General features: G+C 44.2%; 1 protein-coding gene across 2 annotated transcripts in view; it reads left to right on the forward strand.

Moving 5' to 3' along the window:
- ZC3H13 (zinc finger CCCH-type containing 13) overlaps positions 1 to 21,267 on the forward strand; it is a 215,599-nt gene that overhangs the window by 94,943 nt on the left and 99,389 nt on the right. For both annotated transcript variants that reach the window (XM_030200507.1, XM_030200508.1), the window contains exons 10-11: positions 1,756 to 2,066; positions 11,247 to 11,699. In XM_030200507.1, the coding sequence (XP_030056367.1) occupies positions 1,756 to 2,066; positions 11,247 to 11,699 (764 nt within the window). The remainder of the gene's footprint in view (positions 1 to 1,755; positions 2,067 to 11,246; positions 11,700 to 21,267) is intronic.

The following is a 21,267-nucleotide window of genomic DNA, read 5'->3' on the forward strand; positions in this document are numbered from 1 at the left end:
TGTCGGAGTTCCATCTTAACCAGTCAATTGTCTTGCCAACATTCTTTCCCAGACCGCATACCCGCCCTGCTGAACGTCAGTTGCACACATTGGACTGCAAGAGAGCATTGGCCTTCTACTTGGAGCGGACACAGCCCCACAGACAGTCCGCCCAATTGTTTGTTTCTTTCGACCCTAACAGGCTAGGGGTCGCTGTCGGGAAATGCACCATCTCCAATTGGCTAGCAGATTGCATTTCCTTCACTTACGCCCAGGCTGGGCTGGCTCTTGAGGGTCATGTCACGGCTCATAGTGTTAGAGCCATGGCAGCGTCAGTGGCCCACTTGAAGTCAGCCACTATTGAAGAGATTTGCAAGGCTGCGACGTGGTCATCTGTCCACACATTCACATCACATTACTGCCTCCAGCAGGATACCCGACGCGACAGTCGGTTCGGGCAGTCGGTGCTGCAGAATCTGTTTGGGGTGTAAATCCAACTCCACCCTCCAGGACCCGAATTTATTCTGGTCAGGCTGCACTCTCAGTTAGTTGTTCTTCGTAGGTCAATTTTCTGTTGTATCCTCGCCGTTGCGAGGTTCAATTGACTTGGGTTCTTGTTTTGAGTGAGCCTGAGAGCTAGGGATACCCCAGTCGTGAGAACAAGCAGCCTGCTTGTCCTCGGAGAAAGTGAATGATACATACCTGTAGCAGGTGTTCTCCGAGGACAGCAGGCTGATTGTTCTCACCTACCCTCCCTCCTCCCCTTTGGAGTTGCGTTTTCATCTTTTTGCTTGTCATTCAACTGGCGGGAATGGTCGCGCAAGGGCGGGAAGACGGCCGCGCATGCGCGGTGGGCGTGCCCTGCGTGCGGACCGCCCGCGAAGCTTCTTCCGGTTGGTGGGGGCTGCCGCGGACGTCACCCAGTCGTGAGAACAATCAGCCTGCTGTCCTCGGAGAACACCTGCTACAGGTATGTATCATTCACTGTCCTGCCTAAAGTTCCATGTCAGTACAGCTAGTATTACATTATTTTATTTATTTATTTATTTGTAACACTTATACCCCACGCTTTTCCACTTATTAGCAGGTTCAGTGCGGCTTACATAGTATAACACGTACAAAGTAACAGAGAATGGATAACAATTGTAATATAATGTATAAAGAGGTGGTCAATTAGATGTGGATAAGTAAGATGGGTAAGGGAGAAGGGTGGTAGAGGTAGGTGACTTAAGTATAAATGTTTAATTCCCAGGCTTTACAGGGAGAAAAGAAATCAAAACTTGTGTGTAGATTGGACCTAATCTACTGTGAACATCTTTGTCATGGTTTTACAGCTCACAGTAATTTTTATTTTCTTGCTGAATTGAACGCTTAATGGGAAGAGGTAATTGAGATAAATCAGATAAGATTTTTTTCTACCTTTAAAGACATGTTATATATGGTGTTGTTATTTGTCATGATAGGCATCACTGTCTTACCATAAGTGCTTCTGTTTTACTCAGTCACCTACAGTACTTGAGAAGAATAAGATTAATGTTAATTTACAGATGCTATTTTTCCACAGTTAAAAGATGTCATGATAAGTTCTCTTTATGCTATAGATCATTCTAACTTTCTAGGTATAATTAATGTTGAGAGTTCCATAGTATTAAGTACTGAGATTAACATGTTTTGTCTGTTTGTTTCTATCATTCATTGACATAGTCTGTATGCACAATGTTTGTGCAAGATTGAATCTGTGAATGATAACCATAACTATTATTTTCCTGCCTTCAGGAGATCTGTTACACCCTCAGGGCAACATCATTCCCCACTGTCCTCTCGACATCACTCGCCCTCCTCACAGTCTGGCTCATCTGTCCAAAGGCACTCTCCTTCTCCACACCGTAAAAGAACTTCACCTTCCTACCACAGGACTGCTTCTTCCCCAGCAAGGCGCTCTTCTTCTCCATATCCTCGGCGGACATCCTCTTCTCCTCTGAGGAAGCGTAGTCATTCGAGACATCGCTCTCCAGCACGGGAGAAGGGACGGCATGAGCGGGAAAGGACACCACCATCACACGATCGGCGCCATGAAAGAAGGGAAGGTAGGGCACAAACCACCCTTTCATTCAGACTCTAGTACGATGGTATGCTAAAACACAGCAGCACACCTATCTTCTGGAAGTTCAAGAACATAAAATAAACCATGCGTGGTCAGACCAGCATCCTGTTTCTTTGGGATCCAGCTGATCCCAAAGAATAAATCCATTTTTTGCAGCTCCTAGGGATGAGTGGTAGCTGTCTGAGATCTACTTAACTAATAGTTATTTGTGGACATCTCTAGAAATTTATCTTTCTCTGAGGACAGGCAGGCTGCTTGTTCTCACATGTGGGTTGACGTCCACGTCGGCCCAGAAATCGGCATTTTGCCAGCAAAATAAACAAAGTTTTGCTAGAGTCTTCTAGCACATGAGTCGCGCCCATCGCATATGCGCGGACGACTTCCCGCCCATAGCATGAACGTACTACTTCAGTTTTTTCTTGTCCGCAGTGGAGAGACAGTGTTTCTACACTGCTTTTCGTTTTTGACCCAGGAGAAAGAGTCTCCATGAGTTCGCTAACTTTTCTTTTTTTCTCTCATTTTATTTAAAAACAAAAAACAAAAAAAACCACTATCTCCACTTATTTTTCTAGGTTTTAGGCCTTTTTATAAGGTTTCTTTCTTTTTCGACGCAACTGGGTTCTTCCCTTTTGTGCCCCTTTTTTCTTTTCAAGGCACAATTGAGTCGTTTGATTTCGCCAAAGCCGTTTTCCCTTCCATGTCATCAAAGACACCCAGCGGCTTCAAGCGTTGTACGCGGTGCAACCGGACTATCTCAGGTACCGATACCCAAGGCCTGGTGTATCCGGTGCCTTGGACCCAACCATAGCCCAGCCGCTTGTAGTCTGTATCTTCATATGAAGAAACGGACTCAAGCGTCTCGAGAAGCCCAACGAGAAAAACCTTTTGGGGCTCAGTTTGGTCCTTCGACCTCGGTACCGAGGTCGGCGGCGACATCGACAGGAGCATCGACGTCTGGAAGAAAGGTAATGGCTGCTGAGAGACCAACTCGTGCTGGGAGCAGTGAGGCTTCGAGTGGGTCTCCACCTGCCTTGAGGCCTCCTGGGACCGACCTTCATCGGACCCGGCCCCAAGGAGACGTGAGGATTCCACGTCCTCGGTACCGAGGAGTCTCGACAGGCATCGAGCAAAGGCGAGGAAGCACCATCATCGTTCTCCTTCGACACACGGTACCAGGAGCTCTGGGGCGTCGAGAGAGTCAGCACCTGAGAAGCGTCAGCGCCGAGAGGATTGCTCCCCCTCGATACAGGAGGTGCCGATGCGTCGGTCTCCTAGCAGCCCAGTACCTGCTCCCGAGCTTCCACGGATTCTGACACCGCCTGTCCCACCGACCCCGCAGCCTTCTCCGATAGCGGCTCTCAACGAGCGCATCCGGGCCTTGTTTCCAGAACTTCTGGAGGGACTGCTACGACAGTCAGCTTTGGTGTCGGGGGTGCTTGCGCCTTCTGTACCTGCTGCTGCAGTGGTGACTGGCCCTTCGCCTGTGGTGAGGTCCCCGACTGCGATGCCGCCTGCCACCCAGGTCGACTCCCCTTCGACGTCGGTGGAGGGAGCTTCGCCGCAGTCGTACCAGGCATCGACCTCTCGACATCGCCATAGAGGACATCGTTCCTCAGCGTCAAGGCATGTCCAGTGTCGAAGCACCTTACTCAGGTTTTATCCGACACTGAGCAGGAGCGTTCATGGGAGTTAGGTGAGAATCCCAGGTACTTCTTTTCTGATGAGTCCTTTGGGATTCCTTCTGATCCTTCCCCTCTGCTAGAAAGGAGACTGTCTCTACCGGAGAGTCTGTCCTTTTCCTCTTTTGTCCGGGAAATGGCTACAGCTATTCCCTTCCCTGTGGAGGTTGAGGATGAGCCCAGGACTGAGATGCTCGAGGTCTTGGATTATTCTTCTTCTCCACCTAAAGAGGCTGTAATAGTTCCTCTTCATAAGGAAGTCCTTATGCGAAACTGGTCAGCCCCTCTGTCTGGCCCCGTGGTCCCGAAAAAAGCTGAATCCCAGTATCGGATGCACGGTGAACCTGGGTTGATGAGGTCTCAGTTACCCCACAATTCCATGGTGGTGGTCTCCCCCCTCAATAGATCCAGGAGTACTAGAGACTATGCTTCGGTGCCCCCAGGCAGAGAAGCTAGGACTCTTGATTCTTTTGGGAGGAAGACGTATCGGGCCGCTATGCTCGCTGCCAAGATCCAGTCGTATTAGCTCTTCACGAGCGTACACTTGCGGGACTCGATACGTCAACTGTCCAGCTTGGTTGATGCACGCCCTATGGAGCTGGCCGAGCCTTTTCGCCAGGTGGTCAGGCAGCAGAAGGCGTGTCGCAAGTTCCTGGCCATGGGTACTTCTGACACTTCTGACGTGACATCCAGGATCGCTGCTCAAGGTATAGTGATACACAGACTCTCATGGCTGCGTGTGTCTGACGTGGATCATTCTGTCCAGCAGCGGATGGCGGATGTTCCTTGCCGGAGGGACAGTCTTTTAAGAGAGAAAGTAGAGGATCTAGTTGATCAAATCAAGAAGCATAATGATGCTATGGATTCTCTCTCCCACCGCACGCCTTCTGCTACTGCCTCCTCATCTAGGAGGTTTTTTGGCGGGAGGAGGAGTGCCCCCTATACCTATTTTAGGCGTAGGTACACTCCTGCTTCTCAGCAGCCTGTCTAGGCTCAGTCCCAGCGCACTAGTTCTCGTCAACAGCATGCGACTAAGGCCATTCTGCTCCCCAGCAAAAGCAAGGGACGGGCTTTTGACTGGCTCCAGTTCAGCATAGCCTCAGTAAAAGTGTCCGTACGACTTGCCGGTAGGGGGGAGGTTGATGTTTTTTCACCAAAGGTGATCTCTTATAACCTCCGACTGGTGGGTTCTTCAAATAGTCTGGTTAGGATACACCCTCAATCTGGAATCCAAACCTCCAAATTGCCCACCGGGAGCTCATCCTTACAGTTCCCAGCACAAGCAGGTACTTGCAGAGGAATTCTCCGCCCTTTTAAAGGACAGTGCGGTCGAGCCCGTTCCACCAGGGGAAGAAGGGCTGGGATTCTATTTCAGGTACCTCCTTGTGCAAAAGAAAATAGGGGATGCGTTCCATCCTAGACCTAAGGGGCCTGAACAGATTTTTAGTTCGAGAAAAGTTCAGGATGGTTTCCCTGGGCACCCTTCTTCCCATGATTCAAGAGAACGATTGGCTGTGCTCTCTGGACTTAAAGGATGCTTACACACATGTCCCGTTACTTCCAGCTCACAGGAAGTATCTGCGATTTAGGCTGGGAACTCAGCACTTTCAGTAATGTGTACTGCCCTTTGGTCTGGCATCTGCACCCAGGGTGTTCACAAAGTGCCTGGTGGTAGTTGCTGCGTCGCTAGGCAGAGAAGGGAGTGCATGTGTTCCCTTATCTCGATGGTTGGCTGGTGAAGAGCACCTCGAAGGGAGACGTTCAGCAGTACATCCGAATAACTATACAGGTGCTAAAACTTCTGGGGTTCGTGATAAATTATTCCAAGTCCCATCTCACCCCAGTTCAGAAATTGGAATTCATTGGAGCTCTGTTGAACACAAAGACAGCTTGTGCTTATCTTCCCGAGGCAAGGGAGGACAACCTAGTGTCCTTAGTACGAGTGTCTCAACAGATCACAGCTCGGCAAGTGTTGAGACTTCTGGGGCACATGGCCTTCACAATTCATGTAACTCCCATGGCACGCCTGCACATGAGATCAGCTCAATGGACCCTGGCCTCCCAGTGGTATCAAGCTGAGGGAGATCTAGCGGATGTGATCCACCGACTTTCGGAATTCTCTGCATTGGTGGACAATTCGGACCAATTTGACCTTGGAATGTCCATTTCAAATTCCTCAGCCACAAAAAATGCTACGTCATGCAAGGTTCCACGTTAGGAGTTACGGACCAAGAAAGGGATCTGGGTGTCGTCGTCGATAATACACTGAAACCTTCTGCTCAGTGTGCTGCTGCGGCTAGGAAAGCAAATAGAATGTTGGGTATTATTAAGAAAGTTATGGAAAACAGGTGTGAGGATGTTATAATGCCGTTGTATCGCTCCATGGTGCGACCGCAACTTGAGTATTGTGTTCAATTCTGGTCGCAGCGAAGGGCAACTAAAATGATAGCGGGGGTGGGACGACTTCCCTATGAAGAAAGACTAAGGAGGCTAGGGCTTTTCAGGTTGGTGAAGAGATGGCTGAGGGGAGACATGATAGAGGTATATAAAATAATGAGTGGAGTGGAACAGGTGGATGTGAAGCGTCTGTTCACGCTTTCCAAAAATACTAGGACTAGGGGGCATGCGATGAAACTACAGTGTAGTAAATTTAAAACAAATCGGAGAACGTTTTTTCTTCACCCAACGCGTAATTAAACTCTGGAATTCGTTGCCGCAGAAAGTGGTGAAGGCGGTTAGCTTGGCATAGTTTAAAAAGGGGTTAGAAGGTTTCCTAAAGGACAAGTCCATAAACCACTACTAAATGGACTTGGGAAAAATCCACAATTCCAGGAATAACATGTATAGGATGTTTGTACGTTTGGGAAGCTTACCAGGTGCCCTTGGCCTGGATTGGCCGCTGTCGTGGACAGGATGCTGGGCTCGATGCACCCTTGGTCTTTTCCCAGTGTGGCATTACTTATGTACTTATGACAGATGCATCCCTCCTAGGGTGGGGAGCTCGTGTGGATGTGCTTCACACTCAAGGAACTTGGTCCTTTCAGGAAAAAGGTCTTCAGATCAATCTCCTGGAATTGCGAGCGATCTGGAATGCTCTAAAGGCTTTCATATACCGGCTGTCCAACCAAATCATTTTGATTCAGACAGACAATCAGGTTGCCATGTATTACACCAACAAGCAGGGGGGGCACCAGATTTCACTCTCTGTGTCAGGAAGCCGTCCAGATGTGGCTTTGGGCGCGCTGTCACGGCATGTTTCTGCAAGCCATTTATCTGGCAGGCGTAAATAACAGTCTGGCTGACAGACTGAGCAGGATAATGCAACCTCACGAGTGGTCACTGAACATGGGAGTAATCCGCAAGATCTTCCGATTGTGGGGCACCCCCTCAGTGGATCATTTTGCCACTCAGATCAATCACAAGGTCCCTTAGTTCTGTTCCAGGCTTCAGGCCCATGACAGACTAGTGTCAGATGTTTTTCTCCTCCATTGGGGAACAGGCCTTCTGTATGCGTATCCTCCCATACCTCTAGTAGGGAAGACTTTGCTGAAACTTAAGCAAGACTGCAGAACCATGATTCTGATTGCACCCTTCTGGCCGCGTCAGATTTGGTTCCCTCTTCTTCTGGAGTTGTCCTCCGAGAAACCGTGGAGATAGGAGTGTTTTCCAACCCTCATCACCCAGAACGAGGGGTCACTTCTGCATCCCAACCTCCAGTCTCTGGCTCTCACGGCCTGGATGTTGAGAGCTTAGAATTCGCCTCCTTGGACCTTTTAGAGGGTGTCTCCCGTGTCTTGCTTGCTTCCAGGAAAGATTCCACGAAGAGGTGTTACTCTTTCAAATGGAGGAGGTTTGCCATCTGGTGTGACAGCAAGGCCCTAGATCCTCTTTCATGTCCTACACAGACCCTGCTTGAATACCTTCTACACTTGTCAGAGTCTGGTCTCAAGGCCAACTCCGTAAGAGTTCACCTTAGTGCGATTAGTGCTTATCATCGCCGTGTACAGGGTAAGCCTATCTCTGGACAGCCTTTAGTTCGCTTCATGAGAGATTTGCTTTTTGTCAAAGCCCCCTATCAAACCTCCACCAGTGTCATGGGATCTCAACGTCATTCTCACCCAGCTGATGAAAGCTCCTTTTGAGCCACTGAATTCCTGCCATCTGAAGTACTTGACCTGGAATGTCGTTTTCTTGGTAGTCGTTACTTCAGCTCGTAAGATCAGTGAGCTTCAGGCCTTGGTAGTGCTTGCACTTTATATCAGGTTTCATCACAACAGAGTAGTCCTCCACACGCACTCTAAGTTCCTGCCGAAGGTGGTGTCGGAGTGCCACCTGAACCAGTCAGTTGTCTTGCCAACATTCTTTCCCCGTCCTCATACCCGCCCTGGCGAAAGCAGTTTGCATACCTTGGACTGCAAGAGAGCATTGGCCTTTTACGTTGAGCGGATGAAGCCCTTCAGACAGTCCGCCCAGTTGTTTTTTTCGATCCCAGTAGGAGGAGAGTCGTCATCGGAAGACGCACAATCTCAAATTGGCTAGCAGATTGCATTTCCTTCACTTATGCCCAAGCTGGGCTGTCTTTAGAGGGTCATGACACGGCTCATAATGTTAGAGCCATGGTGCGTCAGTGGCTTACTTAAAGTCAGTCTCCATTGAGGAGATTTGCAAAGCTGCAACATGGTCATCAGTCCACACATTCACATCTCACTACTGCCTTCAGCAAGATACCCGACGCGACAGTCTGTTTGGGCAGTCGGTGCTGTAGAACCTTTTTGGTGTTTAGAATCCAACTCCACCCCCACTAGACCCATTTTTGTTCTGTTCCAGGCTGCACTCTCAGTTGTTTATGGTTTCAGGTCAATTTATGTTATGTCCTCGCCGTTGCAAGGCCCAGTTGACCAATGTTCATTGCTTTGAGTGAACCTGGGTGCTAGGGATACCCCACATGTGAGAACAAGCAGCCTGCTTGTCCTCAGAGAAAGTGAACATACTTACCCTGTAGCAGGTATTCTCCGAGGACAGCAGGCTGATTGTTCTCACAAACCCGCCCACCTCCCCATTGGAGTTATTGTTATTTGTTTGCTTCTATGCTTTTTTATTAAACTGAAGTAGCACGTTCACGCTACGGGCGGGAAGTCGTCCACGCATGCAAGGTGTGTGCGGCTCGCGCGCTAGAAGACTCTAGCAAAACTTTGTTTATTTTGCTGGCAAAATGCCTTCTGGGCCGACGTGGACGTCAACCCACATGTAAGAACAATCAGCCTGCTGTCCTTGGAGAATACCTGCTACAGGTAAGTATCTTCGCTAAACCTCCTTTTAGACCCAGCTATAGAAGGTGTTTTGACCACATCCTCTGGCAACAACAAAATTCTACAACTTGATTATTCAAAGGATTTGTTTTAAATCTACTGTCAGCTTCATGAGTGTCCCCTGGTCCTGGTAAGAATAAATAATTGTTCACTATATACCTTTTAGCAGATTACAATGAACACACAAAACCATTACAAAAAAAAACCCATCCAGACAAAAACACCACACACAGCAGTCAACAACAAACTAAAACAGTAACAAGATCAGGCATGAAATGTTTTGTGGAAAACACTTGCAGAAAATTAGACCTAACCAAGCACAATTCTTAAAAAAAAAAATAAAAGAAATACCAACTCAGTCCTCACCATGGGGATAAAGTTTCTGGAATTTTTTTTTTTTTTTGCATAATACAGTGTGCACAGCACCATGTAAGCTATGTGCTTTGATCAGTGCAAAGGTATCACAAATGATAAAATACAAAAAGTAGACTAGTGATGTGGATAATGGAGGGTTCTTGTGCTTAGAGAAACTTTTAATCTAAGTGGTTGAAAATGTAGTGATTTTCCAGACTACAGAGAAGGCAAAAGTAGAGACTAATAGACGATTCACCACTGGAGACGTGAGTCCAACAGTCTTTATTATATCAGAGATAACGACCCGACACAGGCCGTGTTTCGACGCTGAAAAGCGTCTGCATCAGGGGTCAATAAATACACCAAGTAGTGAATGCAAAACGAAGAGTCCTACTTGTATATGTGTTGTCAACTCACTGATCACTTAGCACCAAACAGAATATGCTGGATACAAACTATATTCTGTTTGGTGCTACGTGATCAGTGATCAGTGAGTTATCTCTGATATAATAAAGACTGTTGGACTCACGTCTCCAGTGGTGAATCGTTATTAGTCCTACTTTTGCCTTCTGTGATTCGTCATCGTAGAGAACTTTTCCTGTTCTATATTGTGATTTCCAGACTTACAGAGTCTATTAACTTTGTATCTTTTATTGCAAATGACACATGGGAAGAGCTAATGCGTTCTGCAGATATTGCATTTCATCTAGCAATATAGGGGTTTGACTCATTTTTGCACTCAAGTATTTTACAAATTAATATAAAGGAAAGTAGTGCATGTTGTGCTTCCTAATTATAGTTTAGCTTTGTCATTCAAATGATGACATTTAACTCTTTTCAAAAATATTTTGCAGTCAGTAAGTTTGGTAAAACATAAGGCAATTAAAAAATGTTTTATCACAATTTTCTGAATTGATACACAACTTTGTTTTAATTCTGCTGCAGCTGAGTTTTTAGGTTATTGCATAAAAATGAAGAGTGAATTAATAAGACAGAGAAGTTGTTCAGGTTTGTCGGTCCTTAGTTACTAAGGTTGGAGTTTGCCATAGAACTGGATGACTTGAGATAGGTAAATCAAATAATAGAAAAAAGGCATCAGGGCCTAAGGTGGGCTGTTTGAATAAAAGTTTGAAAGATAAACATGCTGGGTAATGTATTTTGAGAATAACTGTTGAATGCCACTGGCCTATTAGGATCTATGATCAGGTGGATAACACAGGACTCACATGACATGGGGCTGCATTTAGTTTTCAGCTCGATGAAAGATCTACAGCTGTAAAAAGTAGAGAGTTTCTGGAAATTTAATACTGTATATAATACAGTGCTAGTGACCACAAGCATGCAGGTTATCATCACAAATATTTGACATGGGGTCAGGCTTGTATCTAGACACTTTTTACACACTGAGGCAGTAATTTTATAAGGAGACACTTAGTTTTATGTGCTATTTGCCCCGGGTGTGATTTTATAAATACATGTATATAATTGATGGCACAAAATTTGCCATTGGATGTGCACATGGGTGGAGTTTTGTCAGAACGCACAATTATGCACCTAGATTATAAAATCTTAATTCGTTCTTTAGAATTCTAGAACTCAGTGGCTGGTGTGAATGTCTCTGCCTGTAATATAGGTGGGGTTTATGTTACATATGCTAGTGTTTTATAAAGAAAAGTAGGTGCCTACTTTCAAGCTTAAAATAAGCATCGTCTTATTACCCCCTCTGTACATGTCCCATTTTTGTTATTCAACCTGTCTTAACTTCTGATGAAGCTGATATGCCAAATTGTACTAATAGTTTTCTAACTCTTCTATATCCAGTTGCAGACAGCAGAGGAAAGCGAGAGAGGGAAAAGGAGAATAGAGATGAGAGAGATTATGACCAGGAACAAAGTGGCTCCAGAGATCACAGAGAAGACCAAGAATCCCGTGAGGGACGGGACCGTAGGGAGACCAGGGATAACCGAGAACGCCGGGAACCTAGGGATTCCAGAGAGACACGAGAATCCAGAGACACCAGGGATTACAGAGACAGCAAAGATAGCAGGGACCAGAGAGATTCACATTCAACAAGAGAAAGCCATGATTACAGAGACCGAGAGGGTAGAGATGCCCACAGAAAGGAAGAACAGTATCAAGAGGATCGCAATTATGGAAGAAACCATAATAGAGAGGACACTTCCCGTACTGAACCAAGGAGTGACACAAGGAATGATTCAAGAACTGACCGAACCGTTAGACCAAGAGGCAGAGGTTCTGATGTTCCAGAAAAAGGTATCTAATGATAGCCAGTTTGATTTTATTCACATATCTTTACACTTTTAGCTAGAGAAAAATGGCCTTACCAGGTCTGGTAGCTAAGGAGGGACGTTATCAAAATGTGCTACTGTTAAGATGAGTTAGTTTACCACAAGCCATCCTATTTTAGTACAGGATCTTATTGTCCTATTTTATGCAATAAGATACAGTGCTAATATAGCACTTCTTGTGGTAAAATAACCCATCTTAACAGTAGCCCATGTTAATAACTTCCCCCCATAAAAGAAGTATAATTAAATGCCAGGTGGCCTGCAGTTACGGTTTTTTTTACATTTTTTTAAAAATTCTTTGTTTTGTTTTTTAAATTAATATAAGAAGCATTCTGGTCTGCACAGAGTTTAATAACAGATCTAGTATTCACATTTGGTTTTTTTTTTAATATTTACATTTTCATAGATATATAAAATGATAATGCTAACTTACCTAAATAATGACATATTACTGCAGTATAGGAACAGCTAAGATGTTATACTTTGTTGTAACAGCAGAGCTGTATTGCTTGACTAGTTTTCATAGTCACATAAAACATTTATTAGTGATTCTATCTGCCCACATATTGACTAGGTGTGAAGAAACAGTGTGTTTTAAGCCTGTAAAATGTATTGGATACTTTCCTGTCTTAAATATGTCTGAAGTGTATTTCTCCTGTTTGGCCAGCAGATGGTGCATGTTTATGATTAAAGCTGCTACAGAGGACTGACTTCTTTTATTTGGCACACAGATAATAGGAAGTGCCTTGCAGTGATGTAACCAGTTTTTGTTTGAAACTTGACTGTTCTGGGCTCTGATTGGCCAATATATGCTCTGATCTTCCCAGGCACTTTCTAGGAAGTATGCAAGTGTTTAGTTACTTTTATAATTGATCCATATTTCACTTACTTATTATAGTTTGCCAATTGCACTATTTTGTTCCACTGTTCAATATTTTTTAAGAGAATAGACATAATTGTTTGTTTGTCCTGTTTGTCTGGACTGATAAAAAATCCTGGTGGTTTGTGTGTTGGGTCTAGGAGTTCTTTCTGGGAACTGTGGGACCACTGTGAGTGTAACTCTAGTAACCTAGAAAAACACTGGAGATAATTGGAGAGTGGGAGACTCGCCCAGAGGCGGTTGTAACCCAGTCAGTGGGAGGAGGGTGCTAATGTAGAGCACAAGTGGCAGGTGCTGGGGATAGACTTTCTAAGTGGCCGCAGGGTAATCCCAGGCAGGTGGCTAGGCATTTTGTGACACTAGGCTACACAAGCTAGCAATCTATTTGATAAATATGCATATAAACATTTAAAAAGTCATGTCTTCTAGAGATATTTAAACGAAATTGTTAAATATTTTTCTTAACTGTTGAAAAAGGCATTTGGTATTTTGTGTTTTTTAGGAATTTTTCGCTCTGTATGCATATGTTTGTTTGTCTATGGATAAACAAACCTAATAATAGATAAAGCTCAGTAGAGGAAGGGGTTGAGAACATCCACATACCCCCTCAAAATACAAATAACATATGCTCACCTCACCCTGATACACATGTCCACACACACTTTCTTGAACACGCACACCTCCCCTTCCTGAATTTTTTTTTATCTCTTGGCACATACACATGAGCAATCTGTTGTCTTGTGACCCCTTGTTTTTCCCACACACCTTCTGCACTTACAGGCACATGTCCCCCACCTCTGTGCATTCACATTCATGCCCCAAGCCCTACTCCCTTTGTACTCGGAGCACCACTCCCGACCGACACTCAGAGATCATACACCTTAGTGGATGACAGAATTTCAGGTTTGGTTTTGGGTTCGGCACTGAAACAGGCCTGAAATTCAGTCTTGTTTTAGGGCCCCAGTCCAGGTTCACTCTACCCCCCAAGCTGAGGCGAACCTATGACACGCGTAGCCATTTTCGGTGACACGCGGCCGCATGTGGCCTCATACAGAGAAGCAACGGCGTTCCTGGCTGACACCGGGGCGGATCGCGTGACCTTCCCCCCCCCCCCCCCCCCCCCCCGGTGCATGTTTACCCGCTGGGGGGGGGGGGTGCCATGTGCGCTTCTATTGGCTCCCTCCGAGTCCTCCGCTCGTTCCCTCCCTGCTGCTCCCTCTGCCCCGCCTCCTGCACGGTCGTTAGGGGATCTTTGACCTCACTTCCGGCCGGCGGAGCAGAGAGCAGCGGAATGCCGTGGGGGACGCATCTCTGTGATCGCCATTACCAGCAACCACATAACCACAGCAACCATCATCCAATCTACTGTTCTGGGGTGTCGTGGATTTCTAATTGACCATCATTACTGAGATAGGTGAGGGGGAGGCTGGGAGAGGCGAGGGCATGTGCTATGGGTGCCGTTTCCCGCCATTAGAAATAGCGGCAGCCATCTTAATTTACATAAGGTGGTCAGTTAGGCTAGTTAACCCCTAATTGCCTGCAGGGCTAACAGGCTATCTATAATTCTATCTTCTGTCACTGCCCCCCTGATGGAGAACCCAAAAAATAAAAAACCAAGGTTAAGTAAAGGAAGTGGTAGTAGCAGTAGCCGACCCTTTCAAGAGACATGGACCGAGATGTATGGCATTATAGAAAAAAAATGGCAGATCATTTTGCGTTCTATGTACTGAAACGGTAGTAAGCAGAACATGGAATATAAATAGACATTTTGAAACTAATCATTCCCAGCTCTTGAAAAAAAGTGAGGATGAAAGGAAGGAATACATTTCCAGGCAGCTACACTTTTATAAGAGCCAATCTAATTCCATCCTTACATTTGTAAAAGGTTCTACAAATTTAACATCTGCAAGTTTGAGCATTGCTCACTCCATAGCTCAGCATGGAAAAGCACTCAGTGAGGGAGGATTTATTAAAGAAACTCTCCTAAGATGTGCACCAGTTCTATTTCACGATATGCAGAATAAAGATGCAATTATTAAGAGAATATCTGAGTTACCACTCAGTAGAAATATCAATTGAAGATTTAGCCAATGAAATTCAGCAACAAAAAAGTCACTAATAGGCAGATTAGTTAAAGAATTCCCCCTCCCCCTCACTTATCTTAGTTCACGGCACCCCACACAAGTTAAATAATATCAAGACCAACAAAAGAAACCGACTGACAGATGAACAAAGAAGTCACTAAGCAGGTAAGTTAAATAATTAGTTTTTGGTTTATTAAATACAGTTATATATTACAATTATACATTTTTGTTATTTAAACTATAAATATCGCGAAATTATGTTTTTTTTTCTCGAAGTGACACATCACCCGAGTTATGCTCGTTTTTTTGGCGAATTTTGACACACCAAGTTCAAAAGGTTGCCCATCACTGGCCTAGGGAATAAGTGGATTTCAGAGGCTGTTGTCCAGCCCTTGAAACAGCCAGATGTGGAGGAGAGCACCACTTCTCTTCAATGGTAGCTTCTGCATCTGTCTCCCAGGGCCAGCTTCATGTGGTTGACTGCTTTTAAAGTATCAGCCCTTCAGGAAGAATAAATTAGGCATATTGTGTGAAGGAGTTTGATTGACACATGAAGAACATTATCTGGTCTGCATCAGTGGCCTTCTCTTGGTGTAACAAATTACCCCTTGGCTATTTTCAGCAACACCTGTCATGGGAGATCTATCCTTGACACCAGTGCAGTAAGTCATGAAAGGCCAAGCATAACAGTAGAAACATCTGTGGTTGTTTTTTTGACATTAAGAGACTTTATCCCAAGAGTTTTATTTATTTATTTATTTATTTGCATTTGTATCCCACATTTTCCCACCTATTTGCGGGCTCAGTGTGGCTTACAATACATTGTGAATGATGGAAGTACAATTGGTTGCAGTCCGATTGTGGGTTACATTGTGAAGAGTTATAGAAGACAGAATAGATTCAGGATATCATTTAGGAATAGAACTGCGGAATATATGGAGGTACAATTGGTTGCAATACGCTTATGGGTTACATTATGAAGAGTTATAAAAGACAGAATAAATTCGGGATATCATTTTGGAATAGAACAACGGAATGTAACAGTGGTGAGTAGAGAGGGGGGCAAAACAGTATTGAGAGAACATATATGTCTAACGATTTATCTATGGGTAGGGTTTTAAGAGTGGTAAGAATGCAAGAGAGGAGACTTCAGGAGAGAGTGTAATGGTGCGTATCTATTAGTTTGTATGGGCTTCATGTGTTTTGATCCTTGCCGTAGATTTTCTCAAAGAGATAAGTCTTCAGTAGTTTGCGGAAGTCGGTCAGTTCGTAGATCGTTTTCAAGTTGCGTGGTAGTGTATTCCAGAATTGTGTGCTCATGTATGCGAGTTGATTTCTCATACTGAAAGACAATCAACCCATGGTTTCGTGCATCTGCATGTGAAGTTACCAGTTTATATAAATTCAGAGTTGAAACAGAAGTTGTCTTATGTGTCAGAAGAGTTAGTCTGCAAGCAGGGAGTTTCTCCTTCCCTCTTTAAGGGAACCCACCCTCCATAGCTGAGGAATAGTTCCCTACAAAAGGATTTCTCCTTCTATAACTTTGTTGGAGTAATGGCTAAGGCCATTCCTGTTGGCCCTCAGGTTGAGGGTGAGGCATCCTCAAACTCCTGGACGTCCCAAAGGGAAGGTAGTGGAAGTGCATATCCACTCTGTAATGGGGTGTATTGAAAAGAGTGGAATACACAGTACTCTGTGTCTGCCTTCTTACTTATAAGGAAGCACAAAGATGGCTCAGGCTTTCAAGAAGGCCCAGCGGGCATGCCAGTTTGTGATTATATTACGTATCGGTTTTATATTCCGGAAAAGCCTATAAAGTCCCATTTGGATCACAATAACGAATCTGAAACACTAATCCAGGAATTACAAAATTTTGCATCACAATCAAGAATATAGATCAGACCACATAGTTCTTAAATAACATTTTTAGTTGTTTTCTATATCTTAAATAGTCCCTTAAAAAACGAACTGAGATAGGAAAGGAATTCCAAACTGAAGCAACTTTGTAAGACAAAGGTGTAGATAACTGTGCAATAGATTTAATTGAACCAACGGAGGGAAATTTTAAAACAGCCTGACTTGTACTAGTTGTCTGTTTAAAAGAGAACAAAACCCAACCAAATATAATGGAATATCCCCGTAAAGGGACTGAAAGACCGTAGAGCACAGTTTAAAATGGGACCTTGCTACCACAGGTAACCAGTAACGATTATGAAAATATGGTGATATTGGTTCATCCTGGCTTAATGAAAAGATAATTCCGATCACTAAATTTTCCAAGACCACACTTGTACAACCTACATAAACAATGTTGCAATAATCTAACTTAGAGAGCAACAATGATTGTACTACAAGTCTAAAACGGGGCAACTCGAAATTTTTTCGTATATCTTTTAATTTCCTCAATAGAAAAAAAAAGAGCTTTTAACCACTTTATTTACCTGATCTACCATGGTAAGCTGACTGTCCACCTCAACCCCTAAAATACGTGTGGTAAATATGCAAAGAAGTCATTCACTTACATTGTGGTGCCCTTGATGCACGAGTCCAGGACTTCTCTGTTTTAAGAGATATAACTGAACTTCCATGCTACAGACTAAAATTCCATGCTGCAAATTAGCATAGCATCTTAGCTTACTGCCCTGGAAGACTTCAGCTCAGTGGTATTCTTCAGGTTCTCTAGTGTCTCATTCTCCCTGTTTGTAGATGTAGTTTATCATTGGTTGATTAATGTTCATGGCTGCAGTGGTTTAGGGGACTTTTGCAGTAGGGAATAGTGGACCAAATTCAGCTTTGGCAGTGGCATACTGTAGAGTTCCAGGTTGCACTAGACCTTCTACCAGTGATGTCACAAGAAGAATTCACTATCTCTACCTTCATCTGCTGGTAGGAAGGGGTCACAACCCACTTGTTTGGAATGGTCTAGCAGGACTCAAGGAGAGGAAATTAACAGATAAGACTAAATTTCACCTTACTGAGGGGCAAATTCCTGTTGTTGAAGCAAAAGGATTGGCAAGTTTCTTGGAAGTCAGTCATTCAGATAAGGGAAATCATAAATGCCCGGTTTGTGATGTGCTGCTATAATGGCAACACATTTTGCGAAGATTTGTAGACAGGGCAAGTGGCAGTTTTCTGACAAGCGTGAAGCAGAGGCAGTTGCTTTTTAAGTAGAGTGAATTGGTAAAGTGGATATATTCATTCTTCAGGTTTAGTGCTGCAAGCCAGTTATACTGGAGAAAGGGTGAGGTGGTGCCCAGAGAGCTCATCTTGAATTTTTCCTTGACAAATTTGAGTTTTCAAAGATCGTGAAGACCTTCAGATTTCTGGGGCTTAAGGAGGTGCCAAGAGTAAAAGCTTTTGTTGGTTTCTGAAGAGGGAATCTCATCTATCTTGTTGGGTCTGAAGGAAGTTCTAGAGATCTGTTTGGGTCTTGAAGATTGTTAGGCAGGGAGCTTCAGAAAATGTATATTTGTGTGCCACATTTTGGGCACCTCCTCATGAAATTGTATGTTTCAGTGGTACACAGTAGCACTTTTGGTAGTGTTTTAGTAAACGAGTCTGTGATGAGGAAACTATACCCTCTGTTTCTAGAAGCTTATGAAAAGGTCTGTAAGGTAATGCAGTAATCTTGATGAGGTTCATTGTTTCTTTGACCTCACCCATTCGAGGCATAGCTGCTAGATGGTCATGCATATCTTTGCGGAGACCAGATGACCAAAGCCAAGTAATTCTGTGGATGCCATTGGCAATTACAGCTGTTCTAGCTGATTGTCACGAAACACCTAGCCACCCGCCTGGGGTTACCCCCATGGCCACTTAGAGGGTCTATCCCCAGCACAGCTCAGGTCCACCTGCACCTGCCGTTCATGCTGTACACTAGCACCCTCCTCCCACCGACTGGGTCACTACTGCTCTCAAATTATCCCCAGTGTTTTCTACGTTACTGGAGCCACATTTCTACTTTACTGGAGCCACATTTCCAGTGGTCCCACAGTTCCCAGAAAACTCCTACAGACCCAACACACAAACCAGGATTCTTTATCAGTTCGCACAAATAGGGCGAACAAACAATTATTCTTATTCTCTTAAAATATTGAACAGTGGAACAAAATAGTGTAATTGGCAAACAATAACAGGTAACTGAAATATGGATCAAATATAACAGTAACTAAACACTTTCATACTTACTAGAAAGTACCTGGGGAGATCGTGACCTATATCTGTCCACGGAGCTTCAGCAAAGAGATATCTTTCTCCTTCTCCTAGGCTGAAACTAAAGCAACAGTTGGCTTCTGCTGGGTTATTTCAAAACTCCAGGCCAATCAGCGCCCAGAACTTTCGAGTTAGAGAGGTGTGGTAGCCGTGTTAGTCCACTCTTAAAAGTTATCAATAGAAATCAAACAAAATAAAACATGGAAAAGAAAATAAGATGATACCTTTTTTATTGGACATAACTTGTTGCCCTTCTTCGTCAGATCGGAAATAAAAACTGGTTACATCACTACAGGAACTTCCTATTATCTGTTCCAACTAAAAGAAAGAGAAGTCAGTCCTCTGAAACAGCTTTAAGCATAAACATGCACCATCTGCTGGCCAAGCAGGAGAAGTACACTTCAGACATTTTTAAGACAGGAAAATATCCAATACATTTCACAGGCTTAAAACACACTGTTTCTTCACCCTGATGAGATGTGTTGCACACATCTTGAACCCACGCAAGAAAGAGTGACAGGATTTCTGTGGAAAAAGATAATATGGAGGACTGAATCTTTTTTTCAGAAGTGTGTATAAATACTGCACCGTTTGAAGCTGATGAGCTGAGATGCATGAATTTAGCATGGCTGCTTGACAGGAAACCTTGTCCACTGTGTCAAGTGCTAGCTTTATTGATAATTGACTGGTGAAGCATGCTGCACTTCGTACTTAAGCTCCTTAGATTTAGAAGCAGGTAGGCTTGTGGGAGGTACTTGTTATATTTTCATTTTAAGGTCCAAAAGAATTTTATGGATCAGATGAGAAATGGCCTTTAAGAGGGTGCCAAGAGCCTCATTCTTGGGATCAGCTTCAGGATATGAAGATAAAACAAGGAGCTTGACCACCTTCTGAAACATTTTTTGAGTAGGACGTATTATTATCTGGTGGTGAGTCAGCCTTGGGTGCTTTGGGAGAGCAATCCAGTGATATTCCAGGTGATCAGTTGCCCTGATTGCAGATATATTTCCAGGGAATATCTGGAGAGCAGTAGTTATCCAGACTGCTGTCAGTGATCAGTTGTTCAGGAGGTTTTTTTTTTAATGCAGATAAGTTGCAGAGAGGCTGTATCTCCTGTTTGAGTATTGGATAGAGAATGACTGTGTTCCATTGTGGACTACTTTTGGGGACTCTTGAAGGTCTGTGAAGCAAGGCCAGGGCCTGCAGATGCTTGAGATAGTCTGGTAGCAACTTTTGTTGCAATTGATGCTCATAGGGTGTTCTTTAGGCAGGCTCTAGTTGGCTGTGACAGTGAGACTGGAGGCTTAAGGGTTATTGACCCTCATAGTGAGGGTCTTGAGACACTGCAGGATGTGGCAAAAAGGAAGGAGAGGGAGCTGGTGGACTGATTCAAGCCCCCGTGGTGGGCCGTTTTATGCTGAATAGTAATATTCTTTTTGTTTAAAGTGCTTCCTTTGAAAGTATGATCAGTTCTAGGAGAGTTATGCACAGTGTGGTCAACTGCTCTGAGAGACCTAGTGTGCAACTCTGAGTGCACGGAGTAGCACTGTGTTGTACTCCATACTGATCCCTGTGTTGGTCCTTCTGTGAAGTGCTTGTATGCAATTTCATGTTGGCCTGACAGCCAGTGTCCTGTGCAGCATTGCTCTGATTAGTCTCTCCCTAGCACCATGGAGAAAGCAAGAAAGAGCAGCTGGGAATGAATCATTGTTGGCAATAGTTTGCACTAGCAGTAGTGCAGGAGAGACAGATTTCGCTGCTATAGTGTCATTGGAACATTTTAGTACAGTTAACCACAGGCTGACACCCCATACGAAGGGCTCAAGCAGTTGATGGAGACAAGGTGGGTGTCGGGAATATATTTTTGGACCACAGTGGCATTTGTTAAAATCTGATTTTTATGTTTGTTGGGTTTATCCACTATTGGGAATAGTATTGCAACAAAGTTGAACTTGACAACTGTTGAACAAGGTAAGGTTGTTTATTTTGTGGGGTAGGGTTGGATTGAGGTGTCTGTGGTGAATAGAAACAATATATATGTGAGAGAGAGTAGTATCTGTCTGGATGTACAGAACTGATTAGAGAATCTGATAAGGAGGAGGCAGTTACCACAAGGTAGGATGTTTTGTACCTGCCCAGAAGGTCTTCTAGACTTTTATGGGCTCTTTTAGAGCAAATCTGATCTGGTGCCATCAAATGATGTCATGCTCACCCATGGAGAAAATGTTATATATATTATATACAGATTTTAGTGTTACAAAGCTCAGTATTACAAGCCTGTAACTAATTGTAAATTCCTGCTCACAGCCTATCACGATATACATTGACCATTAAAAAAAAAATTCCTGATCTCTTTT

The sequence above is a fragment of the Microcaecilia unicolor genome, chromosome 4 (genome assembly GCF_901765095.1).
Source record: "Microcaecilia unicolor chromosome 4, aMicUni1.1, whole genome shotgun sequence".
Classification (NCBI taxonomy): Eukaryota; Metazoa; Chordata; class Amphibia; order Gymnophiona; family Siphonopidae; genus Microcaecilia; species Microcaecilia unicolor.